Source organism: Arachis ipaensis, chromosome B5 (assembly GCF_059453495.1).
Source record: "Arachis ipaensis isolate K30076 ecotype BB chromosome B5, ASM5945349v1, whole genome shotgun sequence".
In the NCBI taxonomy this organism is placed as follows: Eukaryota; Viridiplantae; Streptophyta; class Magnoliopsida; order Fabales; family Fabaceae; genus Arachis; species Arachis ipaensis.
In genome coordinates this window covers 106352054-106374632 of record NC_142440.1, presented here as the reverse complement: position 1 = coordinate 106374632, position 22579 = coordinate 106352054, and the positions used below count along the sequence as shown (strand labels likewise).

Here is a 22579-nt window from a genome sequence, read left to right as displayed (position 1 = left end):
ATGCACACAAGAATGAAAATAAGTGGTTATACGTGATGAAACCACACAATTAGGCTCAATTTTCACATGCTCTCAGCTCAAAACATGATCCACAAGTATATAGCTCAAGCAAGTTCTAAAAAAAAAAAATTCAACCAATTGGGGTGGTACCCTAAAAATGAGTTTCTTGGAAATTTTCATCATATTGATTAAGCTTATTCTAATGCAATTTTAAAAATTTTCCTAGTTTACCCCTTTTTCAATCGAAACACATTTCTTATATAAAAAAGGTTGACTAGATTTTTAGCAATCCATTAATTTTCTAATCACACTCAACAACTATGATGCAAAGCATATATATATATATATGCGCAACCAAAATAAAAATGTCTACAATAGCATAAATATGTATAATAATCCCAAAATGATCTAAGCATAAAGTGTGGAATAAAACAAAATAAAGTAGTAGCGAATAGAAATAAGAGTCTGAAAGTTCACCACATGGATACAAACACCGGTCATGAACGGTGACCTCCCCACACTTTAGAATTAAGCATCGTCCTCGATGCTACTACTGAAGCTCGGGATGGGGGTCAACAATCACACCAGGCTGTGGCTCATGCTCAGGCTCGGGCTGTGGAACTGGAGGTGGTACTGGCTGTGGCTCAGGAATGTCATGCTGGACCTCAGGAGGCTGTTGGACCTCAATGGTGGTCTGCGTCTCTGGTGGTGCCTCCTGATGTATCGGCTCCTCACTATGCTCCTCCTCCTTGTCCTGCTCGTCAGAGGCGGGAGAGTCTGGGAGTCGAGGGAGCTCAATGCCCTGTGATGCAAACACCTGATCTATCCGGTCAAGGCGTCGCATGACACGACGCTCGATGTGCATCATGAAGCGAAGAAGGTGCTGCACTAACAGGTAAGTCGGCTCAGGTGCTGGCGGCGGTGGTGGCAAGGATGTTTCAGCTGCTGTGGAGGAAGAGGGTCCTGCGGCCTCAATTGCCGCTCTAGCTCGAGAACGACGTCTGGTCGAGGGCTTCTCGTGTACCCATCCACCCCATGAAATAGTAACTTCCTTGTCGTCGTCAGCTGGGAGTGGTGGTGTCACATTATTGTCCTCCCACGGGACATCAGCCAGCTCAACCAAGCTAGTAACAAATGTAGGAAATGGTAGCAAGCCACGGATGTGAGCTCTCCACATGCTATGCCTAATCAGCCGTGGGAAATACACCTCTTTTCCTTCCATGACACACCCAATCAGAGTCAGCATATCAATCGGGATCTCTGAGAAGTGAGTGGTAAGCAGGACGTAGTGGGCAAAGATCTGCTGCCAGGTCCTAGCCTCCCTAGACAGATATGCAGATAGCATCCCCTTAGGCTTCTTGTTGTTCGCATCCATCACCCAGGGAGCGTCTGGTGTAGAAATCACGCGCCTAAGCGCCTCATAGTCAAAAGTCATGGAGAGGATAGCCACATCTGCTTGTTGGTAGGCACAGGTCTCAGGAGTACCAACTCTGCAAAGTAGTGCATCCCCTATAGCCTCCTCAGTGATCATAATCTCTCTACCCTTTACGTGCACTGAATCCAAGTTCACTCGAAAGAAGTTACAGTAAAACTCTTTAACCCATGAAACGTTAATCCTTCCTAGGTCCCTATCAACGAAATCCAATCCTAACTCTGAAATACAGGCGTTTATAGCACGCCTCACGTCATTGGGAAGATTCAGCTTCTTCTTAATGTTCAAGTTTTTCTTTGTATAACGGGAGAAGCGTAGCTCGCAGTAGAGGTTGGGGAATTTGATTGAATCAATGGATGGAAGTGACTGATTTTCTATATCTTCATCATTCAGCGGGTTCTTGGCATAATTAGCATATAGTGAGAGGGTAGAGGTCTTGGAGCGCTTCCTCTTTTCGGAAGTGGTGGCTATAGCTTTTCCTTTATCCGACATCCTGAAAAACAGAGATAATACAATATAAGCAGATAGCCAATGAAACATAAAGCACTCAAAGCAAAGCAAACTCATGAAGCGAAAGAAGAAATAAGATTCTTTGGAATGCAAGCAAACAAATTCAGAATTTAAACCAAACTTCAACCCAAGAATTCAAACCATATTTTGCACATTGCTTGTTCACTGAGCTTAGAAAGCACCATATCTAAAAGAATGGTATAAAGAGTTAAGTTGAAAACCAAAAGAAGTCAGGTGGTTAAACAAGTTAAAGTTAGAAATCAGTTTGAAAATTAGTGATATGGCAATTACTGACTCAACTCAAAAGGAACGCACAAAACAGGGATGTAAGCATGTCCACAATCATGAATTGCAACAAGTCATTTATGATGAAATATGATGTAGCTAGAAAGCAGTTAATGTGAAACAAACAATCAATCAATGCAAGGATCACTAGCAATGTTGGTGAAATTAAAATCTTGAGAGACAAGTAAATCAAGCACATTTAACACCAATTCTAACAATGCACACAAGTCACAAGTTCAAATGTTAATTGGAAGTCTCATGGTCTATGTAACTCACTGAGACAGCGTATGAACATAATGAACTAATTGGTCACATAGATGAGTTCAATACTCTAAACTTGCTAAGATGTAATATTAAGCACATTTTGAAACATATAGGATCTTTCAAACAACTTGAAAAAACTTGCGATTCAAGCAAAAACTCAATTCAAAAATTCATCCCCTATCAAAGCATAGAATGCATAGACAACTTAGCAAGCAAAGAAAAACATGCCCAGAAATAAAGAAACCCTGTACAATGGAACTCAATTCATTCATTCATTATATCTACAAGAGAATGGAAAGAGTTTACCATGGTGGGGTGATGAGCGGATATTTTATACGCTTTTTGGGGTTAATTTCATATAGTTTTTAGTATGTTTTAGTTAGTTTTTAGTTTATTTTCATTAGTTTCTAGGCAAAATTCATATTTCTGGACTTTACTATGAGTTTGTGTGTTTTTCTGTAATTTCAGGTATTTTCTGGCTGAAATTGAGGGAGTTGAGCAGAAATCTGATTCAGGCTGAAAAGGGACTGCTGATGTTGTTGGATTCTGACCTCTTTGCACTCGGAATGGAATTTCTGGAGCTACAGAAGTCCAAATGGCGCGCTTTCAATTGTGTTGAAAAGTAGACATCCAGGGCTTTCCATCAATATATAATAGTCTATCCTTTGCTCAAGGATAGACGACGTAAACTGGCGTTCAACGCCAGTTCCATGTTGCTGTCTGGCGTCCAGCGCCAGAAACAAGTTACAAGTTGGAGTTCAACGCCAGAAAAGGATCCAAAGCTGGCGTTGAATGCCCAAAACATCCCTATGCACGTGATTAGCTTAAGTCTCCACCCCAGCACACACCAAGTGGGCCCCAGAAGTGGATTTCTGCACTATCCATCTTAGTTTACTCATTTTCTGTAAACCTAGTTTAGTAGTCTAGTATTTAAACAACTTTTAGAGAGTTGTTTTGTATCTTATGACATTTTAGATCTGAACTTTGTACCTTTTGACGGCATGAGTCTCTAAACTCCATTGTTGGGGGTGAGGAGCTCTGCTGTGTCTCGATGAATTAATGCAAGTATTTCTGTCTTCCATTCAAACATGCGTGTTCCTATCTAAGATATCCATTCGCACTTCAATATGAATGTGATGAACGTGACAATCATCATCATTCCTCCACGAACACATGCCTGACAACCACTTACATTCCACCATAGAATGAATGAATATCTCTTAGATCTCTTAATCGGAATCTTCGTGGTATAAGCTAGATTGATGGCAGCATTCAAGAGAATCCGGAAAGTCTAAACCTTGTCTGTGGTATTCCGAGTAGGATTCAGGGATTGAATGACTGTGACGAGCCTCAAACTCGTGAGTACTGGGCGTAGTGACAGACGCAAAAGGATAGTAAATCCTATTCCGATACGACTGAGAACCTGCAGATGATTAGCCGTGGGGTGACAGTGCACCTGGACCCTTTTCACTGGAAGGATGGATGGTAGCCATTGACAACGGTGATCCACCAACACACATCTTGCCATAGGAGGACGTGCGTGCGTGAATCAGAAAACAGAGGAAAGCATAATTTCAGAAGACAAAGCATCTCCAAAACTCCAACATATTCTCCATCATTGCACACAAGTATAATTTGTGTTCTGCTCTTTTATTCCTTGCAATCAAATTTGATAAGTGAATTATTTTATTATTTTCCTGACTAAGAGTTACAAGGTAACCATAGATTGCTTCAAGCCAACAATCTCCGTGGGATCGACCCTTACTCACGTAAGGTATTACTTGGACAACCCAGTGCACTTGCTGGTTAGTGGTACGAGTTGTAAAAAGTGTGATTTACAATTCGTGCACCAAGTTTTTCGCGCCGTTGCCGGGGATTGTTCGAGTTTGAACAACTGACGGTGAATCTTGTTGCTTAGATTAGGAAATTTTTGTCTTTTGGGTCAGAGTCTTTTATTTTCTTTTCAAAAATTTTTCAAAAATAATTTTTCTATTAAATTTTGTGCCAAACTTTAAGTTTGGTGTTTTCTTGTTGATTTTCTTTGGTTTTCGAAAAATCTTATTTTGGTTTTCTAAAAATTTTTAGTTTGGTGTTCTTTCTTCATGTTCTTGTGTTCTTGTGAGTCTTCAAAGTGTTCTTGAGTTTTCCTTGCGTCTTGATCTTAAAATTTTTAAGTTTGGTGTTCCTTGGTGTTTTCCCTCCAGAATTTTCGAAAACAAGGAGCATTAGATCTAAAAATTTTAAATCTTGGGCTATCTTATTGTTTCTCTCTTTCCTCTTTAAATTCAAAAATATCTTTTCTCTCTATTTTTAAAACAAATTTTCGAAAATTATTTTTAAAATTCAGATTTTTTTCAAAATTTAAAATTTTTTTCAATTCATATCTTTTTCAAAACTTCCTGACCACTTTCTCTCTCCTCATTTTTTTGAAAATCTTCACCTATTTTTATTTATTTTATTTTAATTTATTTTATTTTTGAAATAATTAAATAAATAAATAAATAAAAAATTTTTATTTTACATCATCTCCCTTTCTCCATCATGGATCTAAGTGGAAATGAACAGTCCAGGAGGACTCTGGGGTCATATGCTAACCCCTCTACTGCTTCATATGGGAGTAGTATCTGCATACCCTCCATTGGAGTCAGTAGCTTTGAGTTGAATCCCCAGCTCATTATCATGGTGCAGCAAAGCTGCCAGTATTCCGGTCTTCCACAGGAAGAACCTATAGAGTTTCTGGCACAGTTTTTACAAATTGCTGACACAGTACATGATAAGGAAGTAGATCAGGATGTCTACAGATTATTACTATTTCCATTTGCTGTAAAAGACCAAGCCAAGAGGTGGTTAAATAACCAACCTAAGGCTAGCATAAGGACATGGAAACAGCTGACAGAAAAATTCCTGAATCAATACTTTCCTCCAAAAACGGATGACACAGCTAAGGCTGGACATCCAAGACTTTAAACAAGGAGTTAATGAATCTCTTTATAATGCCTAGGAGAGATACAGAAAGATGCTACGAAAATGCCCCTCTGAAATGTTTTCAAAGTGGGTTCAGTTAGACGTCTTCTATTATGGGCTTACAGAAAGAGCTCAGATCTCTCTAGATTACTCAGTTGGTGGATCTATCCACATGAGAAAGACAATTGAAGAAGCTCAAGAGCTCATTGATACAATTGCTAGAAATCAGCATCTGTACCTAAGCAGTGACCCTTCCATGAAAGAAGAGGCTAAAACAGTAACTGCTGAACTCAGTCCTGCAGAGCAAGCCGCTGAATTCAATCAGCAATTGGATTTTCTAACAAAGCAGTTAGCTGAATTCAAGGATAAACTACAAGAGACAAGGATGGCTAATATAAACATGGAAGTACAATTAAAGCAAACAAAGCAGCAGCTGTCAAAACAAATAACAGAAGAATGCCAAGTAGTTCAATTAAGAAGTGGGAAAGCACTAAATACCCCACTTCAAGGCAGCAGGAAACCAAGAAATGAGCAAACTACCCAAAATCCATCTGAGGACAGTAAGAGCCCAGGGAAAAATAATTCTGGCGCTAAAACGCCAGAAGTTGGGTGGAAGGCTGGCGCTGAACGCCCAGACCATGCTCAGGACTGGCGTTCAACGCCAGAAACAAGCAAGGATCTGGCGTTGAATGCCCAAAAGAAGCACAGTTATGTCGTTCAAACGCCAGAAACAGATGAGGAGCTGGCGTCTAACGTCACTCCAGCTTCTAACTCTGGCACTCAATTGCCAGTGAGGGATCAGACACACACAAGTGCTGATAACAACCAATCTAAAAAGGCTTCTTCAACCACTTCTGTAGGAAATAAACTTACAGCAACTAAGGTTGAGGAATATAAAGCCAAGATACCTTATCCTCAAAAACTCCGCCAAGAGGAGCAGGATAAGCAATTTGCTCGCTTTGCAGATTATCTCAGGACTCTTGAAATAAAGATTCCATTTGTAGAGGCACTTGAGCAAATACCTTCTTATGCCAAGTTCATGAAAGAGATCTTGATTCATAAGAAGGATTGGAGAGAAACTGAAAGAGTTCTCCTCACTGAAGAATGCAGTGCAGTCATTCTGAAAAGCTTTCCTGAAAAGCTTAAAGACCCTGGGAGTTTTCTGATACCATGCACATTAGAAGGTAATTGCACCAAGACAGCTTTATGTGATCTTGGGGCAAGCATCAACCTAATACCTGCATCCACTATCAGAAAGCTTGGTTTAACTGAAGAAGTTAAACCAACCCGGATATGTCTCCAACTTGCTGATGGCTCCATTAAATACCCATCAGGCGTGATTGAAGACATGATTGTCAGAGTTGGGCCATTCGCCTTTCTCACTGACTTTGTAGTGCTGGAAATAGAGGAGCACAAGAGTGCCACTCTCATTCTAGGAAGACCCTTCCTAACAACTGGACGAACTCTCATTGATGTTCAACAGGGGGAAATAACCCTGAAAGTTAATGATGATGAGTTTAAGTTGAATGCTGTCAAAGCCATGCAGCATCCAGACACATCAAAAGACTGCATGAAAGTTGATCTTATTGACTCCTTGGTAGAAGAGATCAACATGGCTGTGAGTCTCGAATCAGAGTTGCAAGACATCTTTAAAGATGTTCAGCCTGATTTGGAGGATTCAGAGGAAATGAAAGAGCCTCTGAAATTTCCTTTGGAAGGGGAAAAACCTCCTAAACCTGAGCTCAAACCATTACCACCATCCCTGAAATATGCATTTCTGGGAGAAGGTGACACTTTTCCAGTTATCATAAGCTCTGCTTTAAATCCACAAGAAGAGGAAGCACTTATTCAAGTGCTAAGGACACACAAGATAGCTCTTGGGTGGTCCATTGGTGACCTTATGGGCATAAGCCCAGCTAGATGCATGCACAAAATATTATTGGAGGATAATGCTAAACCAGTGGTTCAACCACAGAGGCGGCTAAATCCAGCCATGAAGGAAGTAGTGCAGAAAGAGGTCACCAAATTACTGGAGGCTGGAATCATTTATCCTATTTCTGATAGCCCTTGGGTGAGCCCTGTTCAAGTTGTCCCCAAAAAGGGAGGCATGACAGTGGTTCATAATGAAAAGAATGAACTGGTTCCTACAAGAACAGTTACAGGATGGCGCATGTGTATTAACTACAGAAGGCTCAATACAGCCACCAGAAAGGATCATTTTCCTTTACCATTCATAGACCAGATGCTAGAAAGATTGGCAGGTCATGATTATTACTGCTTTTTGGATGGCTACTCAGGCTATAACCAGATTGCAGTAGATCCCCAGGATCAAGAGAAAACAGCATTCACATGTCCATCTGGAGTGTTTGCTTATAGAAGGATGCCATTTGGGCTGTGTAATGCGCCTGCAACCTTCCAGAGATGCATGCTCTCTATTTTCTCTGATATGGTGGAAAAATTTCTGGAAGTCTTCATGGATGACTTCTCAGTATATGGAGACTCATTCAGCTCCTGTCTTGATAACCTGAAACTAGTTCTGAAAAGATGCCAAGAGACCAACCTGGTTTTAAACTGGGAAAAATGTCACTTTATGGTGACTGAAGGGATTGTCCTTGGGCTTAAAATTTCAAACAAGGGAATAGAGGTGGATCAAGCAAAAATAGAGGTAATTGAAAAATTACCACCACCTGCCAATGTTAAGGCAATCAGAAACTTTCTGGGGCATGCAGGATTCTATAGGAGGTTTATAAAGGATTTTTCAAAAATCGCAAAACCTCTGAGCAATCTGCTAGCTGTTGACACGCCAGTTGTGTTTGACACAGAGTGTCTGCAGGCGTTTGAAATGCTGAAAGCCAAGCTGGTCACAGCACCAGTTATTTCTGCACCAGACTGGACATTACCATTTGAGCTAATGTGTGATGCCAGTGATCACGCCATTGGTGCAGTACTGGGGCAGAGGCATGACAAGCTTCTGCATGTCATTTATTATGCTAGCCGCATTTTAAATGATGTCCAGAAAAATTACACAACCACAGAAAAAGAATTGCTTGTAGTGGTTTATGCCATTGACAAGTTTAGATCATACTTGGTAGGATCAAAGGTGATTGTGTATACTGACCATGCTGCTCTTAAATATCTACTCACAAAGCAGGATTCAAAACCCAGGCTCATAAGATGGGTGTTGCTTCTGCAAGAGTTTGATATAGAAATAAGAGACAGAAAAGGGACAGAGAACCAAGTGGCTGATCATCTGTCCCGGATAGAGCCAATAGAAGGGACGTCATTCCCCTCTCTTGAAATCTCTGAGACCTTTCCGGATGAGCATTTGTTTGCCATTCAGGAAACACCATGGTTTGCAGACATTGCAAACTACAAAGCTGCAAGGTTCATTCCCAAGGAGTACAGCAGGCAACAAAAGAAAAAATTAATTACTGATGCAAAGTACTACTTGTGGGATGAACCCTATCTCTTTAAGAGATGTGCAGATGGCATAATCCGTAGGTGTGCGCCTAAAGAAGAAGCACAAAGGATCTTATGGCATTGCCATGGGTCACAATATGGAGGTCATTTCGGAGGTGAGCGAACAGCCACCAAGGTCCTCCAATGTGGCTTCTACTGGCCTACACTCTACAGAGATTTCCGAGAGTTTGTACGTAACTGTGACAGTTGCCAGAGAGCTGGTAATTTGCCTCATAGTTATGCCATGCCTCAACAAGGAATCTTGGAGATTGAGTTGTTTGATGTATGGGGTATTGATTTCATGGGGCCTTTCCCACCATCATACTCAAACACTTATATTTTGGTGGCAGTTGACTATGTATCAAAATGGGTTGAGGCCATTGCCACACCCACCAATGATATTAAAACAGTGCTGAAATTCCTCCAGAAACATATATTCAGCAGGTTTGGTGTCCCCAGGGTACTAATCAGTGATGGGGGCACTCACTTCTGCAACAAACAGCTTTACTCTGCCATGGTCCGGTATGGGATTCGCCACAAGGTGGCGACTCCATATCATCCACAGACAAATGGGCAAGCTGAAGTCTCTAACAGAGAACTAAAAAGAATCTTGGAACAGACTGTAAGTACCCGTAGAAAGAATTGGGCACGAAGCTTGGATGATGCTCTGTGGGCTTACAGAACAGCATTCAAGACTCCTATAGGGACCTCTCCATACCAACTTGTGTATGGTAAGGCATGCCACCTGCCCGTGGAACTGGAACATAAAGCCTACTGGGCGACCAGATTCCTAAACTTTGATGCCAAATTAGCTGGAGAAAAAAGATTGCTCCAGCTAAATGAGCTAGAGGAATTCAGATTCACTACTTTTGAAAATGCCAAGCTTTATAAAGAAAAATAAAAAAAGTGGCATGACAGAAAGCTGTCATCTAGAATCTTTGAACCAGGACAAAATGTTCTGTTGTTTAACTCTAGGCTTCAGGCTATTCCCCGGGAAACTGAAGTCCCGGTGGAGGGGACCATATGTGATTACAAGTGTATCACCATATAGTTATGTGGAGCTTCAAGATATTGATTCTGATAAGAAGTTCATTGTTAATGGACAGAGAATCAAGCACTACTTTGAAGGAAATGTTGAGCAAGAGTGCTCAAGGCTGAAGCTAGATTAAAAGCTCAGCAAGGTCCAGCTAAAGACAATAAAGAAGCGCTTGCTGGGAGGCACCCCAGCCATGGGGCATCACTTCCTCTAAGTATTTTGCCCTATTCTTGATTTTATTTGTTTATATAAAGTTCACTGATACTAAGGTAAAGAGTCAATTGTATAAGTTCATAGGGTTACAGAAGGATTCTGCACACAAAACAAAGAAAAAGAGCTCTCTGGCAAGAAAACGCCAGTAAGAGTCTGTTTTGGGCGTTCAACGCCCATCTGGGCGTTAAACGCCAGAAAGAAGCATCTTTTGGGCGTTGAACGCCAGAAAGAAGCTCCTTCTGGGTGTTTAACGCCAGATTTACAGCGTCTTGGGCGTTCAGAAAAACGCCTAAAACATGCAGCGTTTGGGCGTTCAAACGCCAGGATGGTGGGGAGGAGGTGAATTCGTTTTTACTTCATATTTTTCATTCTAAATTTAATTTTCATGTTTCAACTCATGATTTCTTGCATCAACATGTTAAGAACCCTGATTTCTAAAATCCCTAATTTCTAAAAACCCTATTTTAAATATCAAATGTATCTTATTCCATAAGCACAAATCCTTTTTTATCCAATTCAACTCTTTTTCAAAATTTTCAAAACAAATCTATCTCTTTTCATTCAAAAATCTTTTCAACTAATCAATATCTTTTTCAAATCTCCATACTATCTTTTTTTAAAAAAATCCAAATCTATCTTTTTCAAATATCTTTCATATCTTTTCAATTTTAAATCATATCTTCTATCTTATCTTTCTTTGTATTTTCAAAAAACCCACCCCCTCTCCCTTTAAATATGGGTTCGGCCTCCCTCCCATCCCATCCACAATTGCACCTAGCTCTCCTTCTCTCCCTCTCTTTTTTTTCTTTTTGCTTGAGGACAAGCAAACCTCTAAGTTTGGTGTGCCTATCCGTGATCACTAAGATCATGGCTCCTAAAGGAAAACAACCCACTCCAAGAGGCAAGAAAGAGAGCGTTCCAAAACCACTTTGGAATCAAGGGAAGTTCTTAACTAAAGAACATTCAGACCATTATTACAAAATAATGTGTCTAAGATCAGTGATCCCGGAAGTTAGATTCAATCTGAAAGAGGACGAATATCCGGAGATCCAGGAGCAAATCCGAATTAGGAACTGGAAGATCCTAGCTAATCCTGAAACAAAAGTGGGAAGGAATATGGTCCAGGAGTTCTATGCTAATATGTGGCAAACAGACAGGCAAAGACTATCTGGATCTGCTATCTATGACTATCGGACCTTGGTCAGAGGAAAGATTGTTCATACCCACCCTGATAAGATCAGGGAGATCTTAAAGCTACCTCAGCTGAAAGATGATCCAAACTCCTTCAATAGGAGAATGATGAGAACAGACAAGGGCCTGAATAAGATTCTAGAGGATATATGTATCCCTGGAGCCAGGTGGACCACCAGCACAAAGGGTGTCCCAAATCAACTCAAAAGAGAAGATCTCAAACCAGTCGCCAGAGGGTGCCCTAAAACAATTTTCTTGGAAAAGAAATGATCACCCTAACCAAGTAGTCCTAGCATGAAAGAAGTGGTGAAAATATGTACAAATTCTAACTAACATGCAACCTATCCTGCAATGCAACAACTAACTAACAAACACTACAACAAATTCGGGCTGAGACAACCCTTTAAAAATGTTGCCTATAATAAGGAAAAGTGTTGCCTTTTCTCAAAGGCAACACTTTCCGACAAAACGCAACGCTTTTTGGGGGGTTGGCTATACGGCCGTTACCTTTGGTCTAAGGCAACGCTTTTGTGTATCAAAGGGAATCCTTTTTATGGCAACCTTAAAAAAACATTGCCTTTTCTACAAAAAAAAAGCAACTCCATAAAAGGGTTGCCTTAGAGGACCCAAATACAACGCTTTAGATAAGACTTTATGGCAACACTTTTTATGAGTTGTATTTTCTAATACATAAAGCAACACTTGTCCAGATCTGTTTTAAGTTGCCTTTTGATATACTTAAAACAACACTTGTTCAAATTTTTTTAAGTTGCTTTTTTCATAGACCTAAAGCAACACTTATCTAAATTTTTTGGTATTGCCTTTTCAGATATCTAAAACAACATTTATCTAAATTTATTTGGAATTGTCTTCTTAAAAAGATATACAGCATACTTTAATAAAATTTAATTATTTAAACTAAATTTAATAAAGAAAGAAAAGATAAGCTAATAAACTAATACATCGCATATATATTAAATCAAAAAGTTGTTTCAAATCCAACTAAATAAATTTTAAATACATATACTTACAGTTGCCAATTCAAATAAAAATACACATAATAACTAAACCAAAAAAAAACAAATAAATGCCTTATTTCATCAGCTTAGCTTCCGTTCTCTTCGTCAGTTCTTTCATAATGCCGATGTATGTCAGAGTTGATCTCCATAGTCATCGTACTATCCATAATGCCTTTGTATGTCAGGGTTAATCTCTGTAGTCTTCTTACTAGATATGTAGCCAGTCACACCGTTATCTCTCAAGGCCTGAGCCTTCATAATCCTCTCCACATGTTTGCAGTTCAACCATATTCACTAGTGACCAAACAACAAGTATCCTATTAAGCTAAACATCTTCGTATCATATAAAATACCAATCAAAGAATAAAACCATATTCAATACTAAAGAAAACAACGATATAGTGTAAATGTAACATAATATAAGGACCAAATGAACATCACGACTTTTATCATTCTCAATCTCAATTATCATGAAACATAAAGGCAATAAAAGGATGAATAAAAAATTAAAATATACTAGAGAAAGGTCAGAAGTAGCATCTTCCAATATAAGTTATTTTTTTCCATTGTAATATGGTGACCCTCATCATGTGCAACTGTATTTATATGCAAGTAAATAAATTTTTTAAGGGCTTCAATATATTATAATTCGAGATTTTGCAATACTTTTTTAAATTAAAAATAGAAAAAATGAGACTTAATCATCCATTTAGCATTCAAATTATAAAATAGATTTTCTAAATCCAAACAATTTAATAGTAAATAACTAGTAACAAACCTATGGCTAGTTGAAATCAGTGAACATGCCAATTAATCACCATGCCATGACTAATAAACTCCTCTAAAAAATTAGCTTACCATTCAAAACACAGTTACATAAGTCCTATGTAAAACTTGCACATACCTCGAATTTTAAAAGAATAACACCCCTGACAATAACATCATGAGTTGGAAGAGGGAATTGAGACAGCTTTGGAACCATGTAGAAAGAACAATAATAATTTAACTCAAATTTGAAATTCAACACTAAAATATAAGAATGAAAATAATATTTTCTTTTTATGTAAATAACCATGATAACTATATTTTGAAAGATACTACAAAAAAATATTAGAATACCTCAGAAGGTTTAACACCCCATAAAAATATTCGTAGTCGAAATTGAGGCAAGCCATAAGATCTAGCGGCCAGAATTCCCAAGCTCCACCACATATTACATCAGCATCTCCCAACAAGACAACAACAATGATATATATGACATCAAATAGCACTCAAAAGAAAACTAAAGAAAAAAAAACAGACACCTTGAAAACTAAAATTTTAATAGTGTCACAAACTGCTCTTTTTGTTCCTTCTTTCTTGTTCTTTTCCCTTTAACTTGAATCCTACTGAAAAAGCTTAAAGATATCACACAGAATAAAGGAAAGAAAAAAAAGAAAAGAAAAGAAAAGCCACTACCTAAAAAAATGAAGATGCTTATTACCATATATTGATACATGATAATTCAACCATATGAATATATGATCTATGAGGTGCCTAATACTATTCTCACCACTACAAGAAAAATACCCATTCAGCCACACTTTTTTTAGGCTACGCTTTTCTCTGTGTTGCCTTTTTATAAGAGAAAAGGATACACAAATGCAGCATCATTTAAAAAGCGTAGCCTTAGGTATTAAAGATATCACTTAAAAAGCGTAGCCGTAGGTTGATATCTATAGGTTCACTTTTCATATCAAAGGAGACGCTTTTAAAGTATAGCCTATTTGTTAAGTTTCGGGTGCGTTTTAAAAGTGATGCCTAATGTCTCTAGAGTAAAAAACTTAACACTTAGTAATTTTTTTCCTTGTTTTTCCTGAAAGCAAACTGATGATGAGTGATGACCTAACACTTAGTAAAACTTAGAAAATTAAACCCTTTTGAGTCTCAGTCACCTTCATCCTCGTGCGTAAACCCTCGATAGCTCAGTCACCCTCCATAGCTCACCGTCGTCGCCCCCCACTCACGCTCGCCATTGACCCTCTCACTCTCGGTCTCGCCATTCACCCCCTCACTCTCGCCATTGACCGCCTCACTACAAGCGGAAACCCTCTCACTCTCGCCATTGAGAGTCGTCGCCTCCCACTCACGAGTCACCTGCACTACTCTACACATTGACCATCGTCATCTCCTCTTCGCCGTCGCTTGCACTGATCGTCGCTGTGTGGCCCTCACCATCGTCGCTGTGCGACCCTTCACCATCGTCGCTGCGCCGCGCTCACCATCGTCATCTCCGTGCTTCTTGTCATCGTCTTCGCTGTGCTCACATCATTGAATAGGTATGTATTGATTTCTATTTGCTTCTGAAATTGATCAGTGGCTTAGGGTTCCTATTTTAGAGGTTTTAATTTGGGGCTTTTAATCTCTGAAATATGGGTCTGTGAACTGTAATTTGGTAACATGCATGCTGTTATTGATGAAGATGTGTGGTATTTTAGGGTTTGTGAACTGTGATTTAATATACAGCTTGTGTATTTTCTGTGTATTTTTGTTTCTGAGACTGAATCCAAATGCAGCGTTAATAAGCTTTTGTTTCTGTGATTTCTCAATGAATAAGTTGGCTTTCGTTTCTCTGTTTTCAGCTTCCTATTTTCAGCTTCCTGTTTCTAACAGAGTTCTTGCAGTTTGAATTGTTTCTTGGTTAGCCAGAAACAGAAATGGTGTGAAGAATGTAAAGAATGAAAAGAAGACAAGGAGTAGAGAAGAAGTAGAAGAGGAAGAAGAAAGGTGAGGCGAATTGTAAATTGAATTGAAAGAAAGAAATCTGATTAACATGAAAACCAATCATATACAATCCTGTTTATGTAGCCATATCAGGTGAGCCTTCAACAAAGGCAATAACCTTGTAAATACCAATAAATATAAAAAGACTATGTTATTTAAGCTATAATATATATAATTAAAAGCTTTTTTAAATTAATAATTAATACAGAACATAGTATAAGAAATTAATAATATTAATAATATAATAATAATTCCTGTTTTTATTAGAAGTGATACAAAGAGTTTGTGGACTTTGTTAAGGAAATTTTATGATTCGTTGCTAGTTTTATGGTGTCCTCATCAGAATAAATATTATCTCAGGTGCTTGTCAGCAATAAACCCAAAGAGAGTTTAATTTGTCTTCTGCAACTTCTTCATCTTTTTCAAGCACAGGATCTTCTACTTCAGGTATGAATTGGGTTTAGGATGCCTCAGTTCTAGAAATCTGATTGTTTGACATCTCCATTATAGAAATCTATGTATTCATCTATAAAAATGGGGACATTATAGTTACTTATACCCCTTTTGACTAAAACTACAATTTTTCCCTCAGTTGCTGATTCTTGTGGTAATTCTTTTCTGAGACTGAAGTTGATTTCTTGAATAGGTGAATGATTTAATGTGTTATGTGTGTAATATTGAAACACTTTTTGTTTTGAAAGTTTTTGTACTTGATTAAATGTTTCTCTTTGATCCTTTATTTTTTTCTTTTAAACTGTTAGTGCAGTAATTGGCTTTCTTTTAATAATATACTGACATAGAGTTGTCTTACTTCATTTTTAATAATATACTTTTGTAATTCAGTTCTCATTAAAATATCATTTTTCAGTTTTCTTCTTTTTTACTTCTTTCACTTTTTGGTTTTGTTCAAACACTCAGCTCATAACTTTTTGTTGTGCAAGATTCATTAAAACTATGTCATGGTATTAGTAGTTTAAGGTTCTAATCTATAAATGGCTGAATCTGCAAATAATTCACCATCCTCTTCAATCAAAAATATTTTCAACTCAGATCTTAATCAAATTACAACAAATTCAAGATTGTTAAATCAAATTTTCATTGAGGATAAATTGGGAGAAAATAATCATAGAACTTAGCAATTGGGTGATTAGATAATTTGACTTTAATAATATCTTTATAAATGGAGATCTTAAATAAGTTATTTATATAAAACAGCCCAAAGGCTTTTAAATTAATGTTCAAATTAAATTTTATAGGTCAAATAGATCTCTATAATCTTAAGCAAGTCCTAAGAGAGTGATTTCTTAAATTAAACAATATTTTATCGCAATTTAGTTTTAAAAATACTCAGTCTGATACATCTCTATTCATTAAGCAATCTGCCACTTACACTATCTATATTTTATATTATGTTGATGATATCATCGTCACTAGAAGTAATACTTTTGAAATTGAATCTATGATTAAAGAATTGAATTATATTTTATTCTAAAAGACATTGGAGAATTAAGTTATTTTTTAGGCATTGAAGTTCGAAGAACAAGTGCTAGATAGTTACATATGTCTCTAACAAAGTATATTACTGATTTATTGTCTAAAATAAATATAGGAAAGGCATCAGCTCTGTCAATTCCTATAGCATTTTTTCTACAATTATTATCTACAGGTTCTGAAGAATTTCAAAACCCTAAGCTGGACAGATCAATAGTTAGTAGTCTCCCGTATTTATCCTTTACAAGGCCTCATATATCCTTCTCCATTTGCATTCGAAGTCAATTCATGCATAAGCATTTGCTTACTCATTGGAAAGCTGTTAAAATAGTCTCGAGATACTTGAGTGGAACAAAAGAACATAGCTTTGGCTTTTACAACAACATAGACTTCAGAATCTATGGTTTTTTTATTCTAATTGGACGTGTGACCTAGAGGATCGAATATCAATTTTAGAATTGTGTGTTTTTCGCTCTAATTTAGTCTCTTGGTCTTGTAGAAAACTACACGTAGTAAGTAGATAATCGACTGAGGTAGAATTCAGAAGCTTGGCCTCTTATGAAGCTAAAATTGTATGGATTAAAAACTAGCTGATGGAGCTAGGAGTGAATTTTTAGACTGCACCTATGATATTGAAATGATTTTTTCTGATTCAAATGCAGTTACCATCCAATTTCCATTGTGTTTTCTCAAGCAAAGGGAGTTGCTGTGTGGGATCCAGAGGGAAACAAATATCTTGATTTCTTATTTGCTTATTCTGCTGTTAATCAGGTAACATGCTTGTAGATCTCAAATTTTGATTTAGAAATGGTGCCCAAATGAGTTATAGAAGTTAATTTCTAATTATTGAAGTGCCTGTCTTTTCCTTAGGGACATTGTTATCCTAAAATTCTGAAAGCCTTAACAGTAGTCATATCTTAATGTTCTACATTTTCCAAGGTTATGGGGTTGAAGTAAATGTTTGCTTAGTGTGGGACTATGGCCTAGTACACAAGGAATATCTCATGACATGCTAAGCTGAAATCCACAATACTTTATGACTTTATTTTTCCTCCCCCAACCCCTTTTCTCTGTGGATATTAATAGTATTTGCAAAACTAAAGGGAGAAACACTTTAGCTATGGCCTGAAGAATCTGTTTTGACATATATTCATATATATATATATATATATATACAAGTTTAAAGGTTTCTATAAGGTATAAAGTTACAGATTTTACCATACAAGAGAGTCCCAGTCCGTCCGAAGATATATCCATGTGCATTGTAATTCACGTTGACAAATTCAATTTGTGATTTTTGGTATATATATATATATATATATATATATATATATATATATATATATATATATATATATATATATATATATAATTGTTGTTGGAGCATATAATCTTTGACATTATCTATTATGCCACTTCATCAAAGCTAGAAATACCATATATAATAATTTTGGTGCTATCTAATTAAGATGCATGCCACATTATTATTGTGATAACAAATTATTATTGTTTGTCTACTTTAACTTTAATCTTTGTTGATTGAGATTCAAGAAACTGTAATTAAACAGGATTAGATTGAAAATGAATTGAATCTGAATTATTTGACTGAAAAAAGGAAACATTAAAGCTCTCTCCGCTTAAAATTTCTTGATTCCTTCAACTTTGTGTGAAAAAATCAGCTTGCATAAAGTTAATTAGAACTGTTTCCCTAAAAATTACTATTATTACAGCTCTTTTCATTATTAAAGACCACCTTCGTGCTGTTTATAAAATAGTTTTACACAATAATATTTTGTATTTTTAATCCATTAGATTGCCGTTATCTGTTGAATGATTTAATCACTGCTGCTGCTGCTGGGTCTCAAATCTGTTTGATTATATCAATTTAATTTTTACAGTTATTCGTCGTTAAGGTTGAAGGCGAAAGTTTTTGGTTAAGGTCTTCCAAGAAGATTCTGTCAAAACGTTGATCGTGTCATGGCAAGGTACAATGCATACTTTAATTCTTTTGATTTGTTAGTTTTGAAGTTGCAATTTAACTTATTATATTTGTACTATAAATTCTATGTTTCTCTTTATTTGTTTTACCTCAATGGGTTTCTAGAGAATTACTTCTAAGACTAGGAACTATTTCCCAACCTAGTTACAAGTCTTTGAATGTCCTTTTCATTGCCCATTCCCTTTGTAGCGAATAACACCCTGCCTCCTCTATTCTTCTAATCTTCACTTTGCGACCCCTTATAAATTTTCCGTCTAAAAAATTTAATAATTATCGATTAGGTTTTGTAATATGCCAAAGGATTGGATGGATCTACCGAGGTATAGCGAAGAGTATATCAATGGTGTTATTAGTTTTTTAGACTTTGCATACTCTGAGGGAGAACCGGACGGACGACAAATTCAATGTCCTTGCAAGAGGTGTTGTAACATTAATTGGTATAGAAGAGATGTGGTATTCGACCATTTAGTAGCCGACGGATTTGTTAAGGGATATAGAACGTGGATTAATCATGGCGAATGGGCAATTCTGATGGCGGTTGACGATGACACGGATGATGAAGAAGGTGCACGCGATGACATCGAAGGACTTCTTAATGATGCATTTGGAGATGTATCTCATGCTGAGGGTGTTACTATAGGTCAAAATAAAGAGGCTAAAAAGTTTTACAATTTAATAGATGGGGCAAGTCAAGAGTTATACCCGGGTTGCAAGAAATTTTCTACGTTATCTTTTACCATCCGTCTGTACTTGTTAAAGTGTTTGCATGGTTGGAGCAATGCCTCCTTCACTTCACTTCTTGAGCTATTGAAAGAGGCAATGCCTGAGCTTAACATACCTTCATCTTTCCATAAGACAAAGTCTATGATAAGAGATTTAGGTCTGGATTATAAAAAAATTGATGCTTGTCCTAATGATTGCCTCCTGTATAGAAAAGAACTAAAGGATGAAAAACAATGTCGTGTGTGTGGAACTTCTCGATATACTGAAAATTCCAATGATAATAGCGAGATCCAACCTGACAAGAAAGGCCGTCCTATTCCTGCAAAGACTTTGAGATACTTTCCTATAATTCCAAGACTTCAGAGATTATTTATGTGCTCAAAGACGGCAGCAAGTCTGAGGTGGCATGATGAGGAGCGCGTAAAAGATGGGACGTTAAAGCATCCTGCTGATGGCTTGGCATGGAAGAATCTTGATGAAATCGATGAAGAATTTGCAAGAGAATCTCGCAATATTAGACTAGGCTTGTCAAGTGATGGGTTCAACCCATTTTGTAGCATGAACATTTCATGGAGCACGTGGCCCGTGATGCTGATGGTATACAACTTGCCTCCGTGGATGTGCATGAAACCCGAATATTGTATGCTTTCTTTGCTTATTCCTGGGCCACAATCACCTGGTAAAGACATTGATGTGTATCTACAACCATTGATAGAAGACTTGAAGTTGTTGTGGGAAAAAGGGGTCGAAACCTATGATGCGTCAAAGAATGAGATCTTTCAAATGCGGGCAGCTCTTTTGTGGACAATCAATGATTTTCCTGCTTATGCTATGTTGTCTGGGTGGAGTACAAAGGGAAAGTTGGCTTGCCCTTGTTGCAACAAAAATACCAGTAGCTTACAACTAAAACACAGTCGGAAGATAGTTTATATGGACCATCGTGTCTTTTTACCCATGGATCATCCATGGAGAACCAATACAAGGTCTTTTAATGGGAAGCAGGAATTAAGACCCCCTCCACCTGTTATAGAAGGACCCGAAATTTTTGAGATGCTACAAGATGCTGAGAATGTCTTTGAAAAGAAGCAAAGTACATCAAATAGTTTCCCATGGAATTGGAAAAAAAGATCAATTTTCTTTGAATTGCCTTACTGGCACAAGAACCCACTGCGTCACAACTTAGATGTCATGCACATAGAGAAGAATATACTTGACAGTGTAATTGGAACTCTCTTGGATATCCCAGGAAAGACAAAGGACCATTTGAATGCTCGATATGACTTAAAAGATTTGGGTATCTGGAAAAATCTTCAACCAAAGGAGGTGAATAATGGCAAGAGAACAAAGTTGGCAAAGGCATGCTTTTCTATGACTGCTGCAGAGAAGTCAGTTTTTTGTGGTGTTTTGAAGACAACAAAGCTACCTGATGGCAGTGCTTCGAATATATAACGCTGTGTACATCTAGGAGAAAGAAAAGTTTCTGGTTATAAGACCCACGATGCTCACTTTATGCTTCACTATTTACTACCAATACCGATTAAAAGCATCCTCCCTGATCATGTGGCCATTCCGTTGATTCGACTAAGTTCCTTTTTTCGTCACTTGTGCAAAAAGTTCATCACACTGGAAGAGATAGATTTACTGGAGTTAGAGATTGTGGAAACATTATGCCAGCTTGAGAGGATCTTTCCCCCGAGTTTTTTTGACATAATGGTTCATCTTCCCATTCATTTAGCAAATGAGGTGAGATTGGGAGGTCCGGTGCAGTTTCGTTAGATGTATCCTCCGGAAAGGTACATGTGTACATTAAAGTCATATGTTTGCAATAGAAGTCGGCCCGAAGGTTCTATTGCAGAGGCATATCTGGCTGAGGAGTGCTTAACTTTCTGCTCAAGATACTTGCATGGAGGTGTGCAAACAAGACTTAATAAGCGGCCTCGCAATGATGATGATCCTAACGAAGACGAAGTTGTGCCATCAAAGTTGTTTTCTAACAAAGGTCGTTCGTTAGGCGTGGGAAATGGAGAACCAATTAATCTAGATGACAGATCAATTTCTCAAGCCCATGTGTATGTATTACACAATTGTGAAGAAGTGGCAGATTATGTTAGGTAACTTAATTAAACTTTTTTTTATTCCGATCAAGTTCACCCATATTTTTTAGATCAAACCTAACTATTATTAATTATAGAGAGCATGAGGAAGAGGTTAACAATCAGCGAGGAAAGAAATGGAGAAAAGCAAAAGTTCACAACAAAACGTTCGCGCAGTGGTTTGAAACTCGTGCGAGGGATCCAAATGTGCCTTTCTGGCTAAAAGAATTATCTCGAGGTCCAAGCTCTGTTGCAAGAAGATTTTCTGGATATATAATTAATGGATACATGTTTCACATGGTGGAACGTGAGGCAAGGAGGAAAAACACAAAACAGTGGTGTCACATTAACTGCTTTAACTTCAAGCTTTGCAAGTGCTAAGGATCAAAGTCCAATCCAAGACAATGTATCTTATTATGGCAGGCTGTTTGAGATAGTAGAGTTAGACTATTTTGGGCGTTTTAAGGTTGTCTTATTTCGGTGTGAGTGGTACGATGCTGGGAGAGATAAGTATGGTCTTACATTTGTTCACTTCCATAAGAAATGCTTCCAGGATGAACCTTTTATACTAGCATCTCAAGCACATCAGTGTTTTTATGTGCAAGATCCATATGAACATAACAAACATTATGTTATGGAAACTGTCCCAAGAGACTTATTTAAAACAGGTGACGAATCTGAGTTTGAGGCCCGTCAAGCACACTATAGTGAACAACACGAGCGTATAACGAGCCCTGCCATACCAGCTGATGATGGTGAACTTATTCTGGAGAGGACTGATTTACGACCCACGGTTATTAAAACGGTTCCCCAAGTGAATTCTGCCCAAGAATATGAGGCAGACTTCATTGGAGATTCTGATTCTGATTGGTCATCCTAAGCAATTTATTTGCTTAATATGTACATATGTATACTTAAGTTTTCTGCTTCACGATTTTATTTGTAAGTAATACTTATTTTTTGTTAATTTGTCAGTCTCTTACATTTTTCTTATCTTGATTTTGATGGGTATATTGACTTTACTTAACTAATTTATTTGTGTAGGAATAAGGAATTTATTGATCTTAAAGCTACATCAAGTAAGAATTTGCTTAGACAATTCGAGGCTAAGAGACAAAGGATTGTAACTGAACGCAA

General features: G+C 37.6%; 1 protein-coding gene across 1 annotated transcript; it reads left to right on the top strand.

Moving 5' to 3' along the window:
- Positions 1-18911: 18911 nt before the first annotated feature.
- On the top strand, positions 18912-20798 carry LOC148565275 (uncharacterized). The gene has a single exon (XM_088487140.1). The coding sequence runs from the start codon at positions 18918-18920 to the stop codon at positions 20796-20798; it is 1881 nt and encodes a 626-aa protein (XP_088343266.1). The 5' UTR covers positions 18912-18917.
- The last annotated feature ends 1781 nt before the right edge of the window (positions 20799-22579 follow it).

Excerpts from the sequence above, each read along its gene's own strand:
- LOC148565275 (XM_088487140.1), top strand. The coding sequence starts at position 18,918 with ATGCCAAAGGATTGGATGGATCTACCGAGGTATAGCGAAGAGTATATC.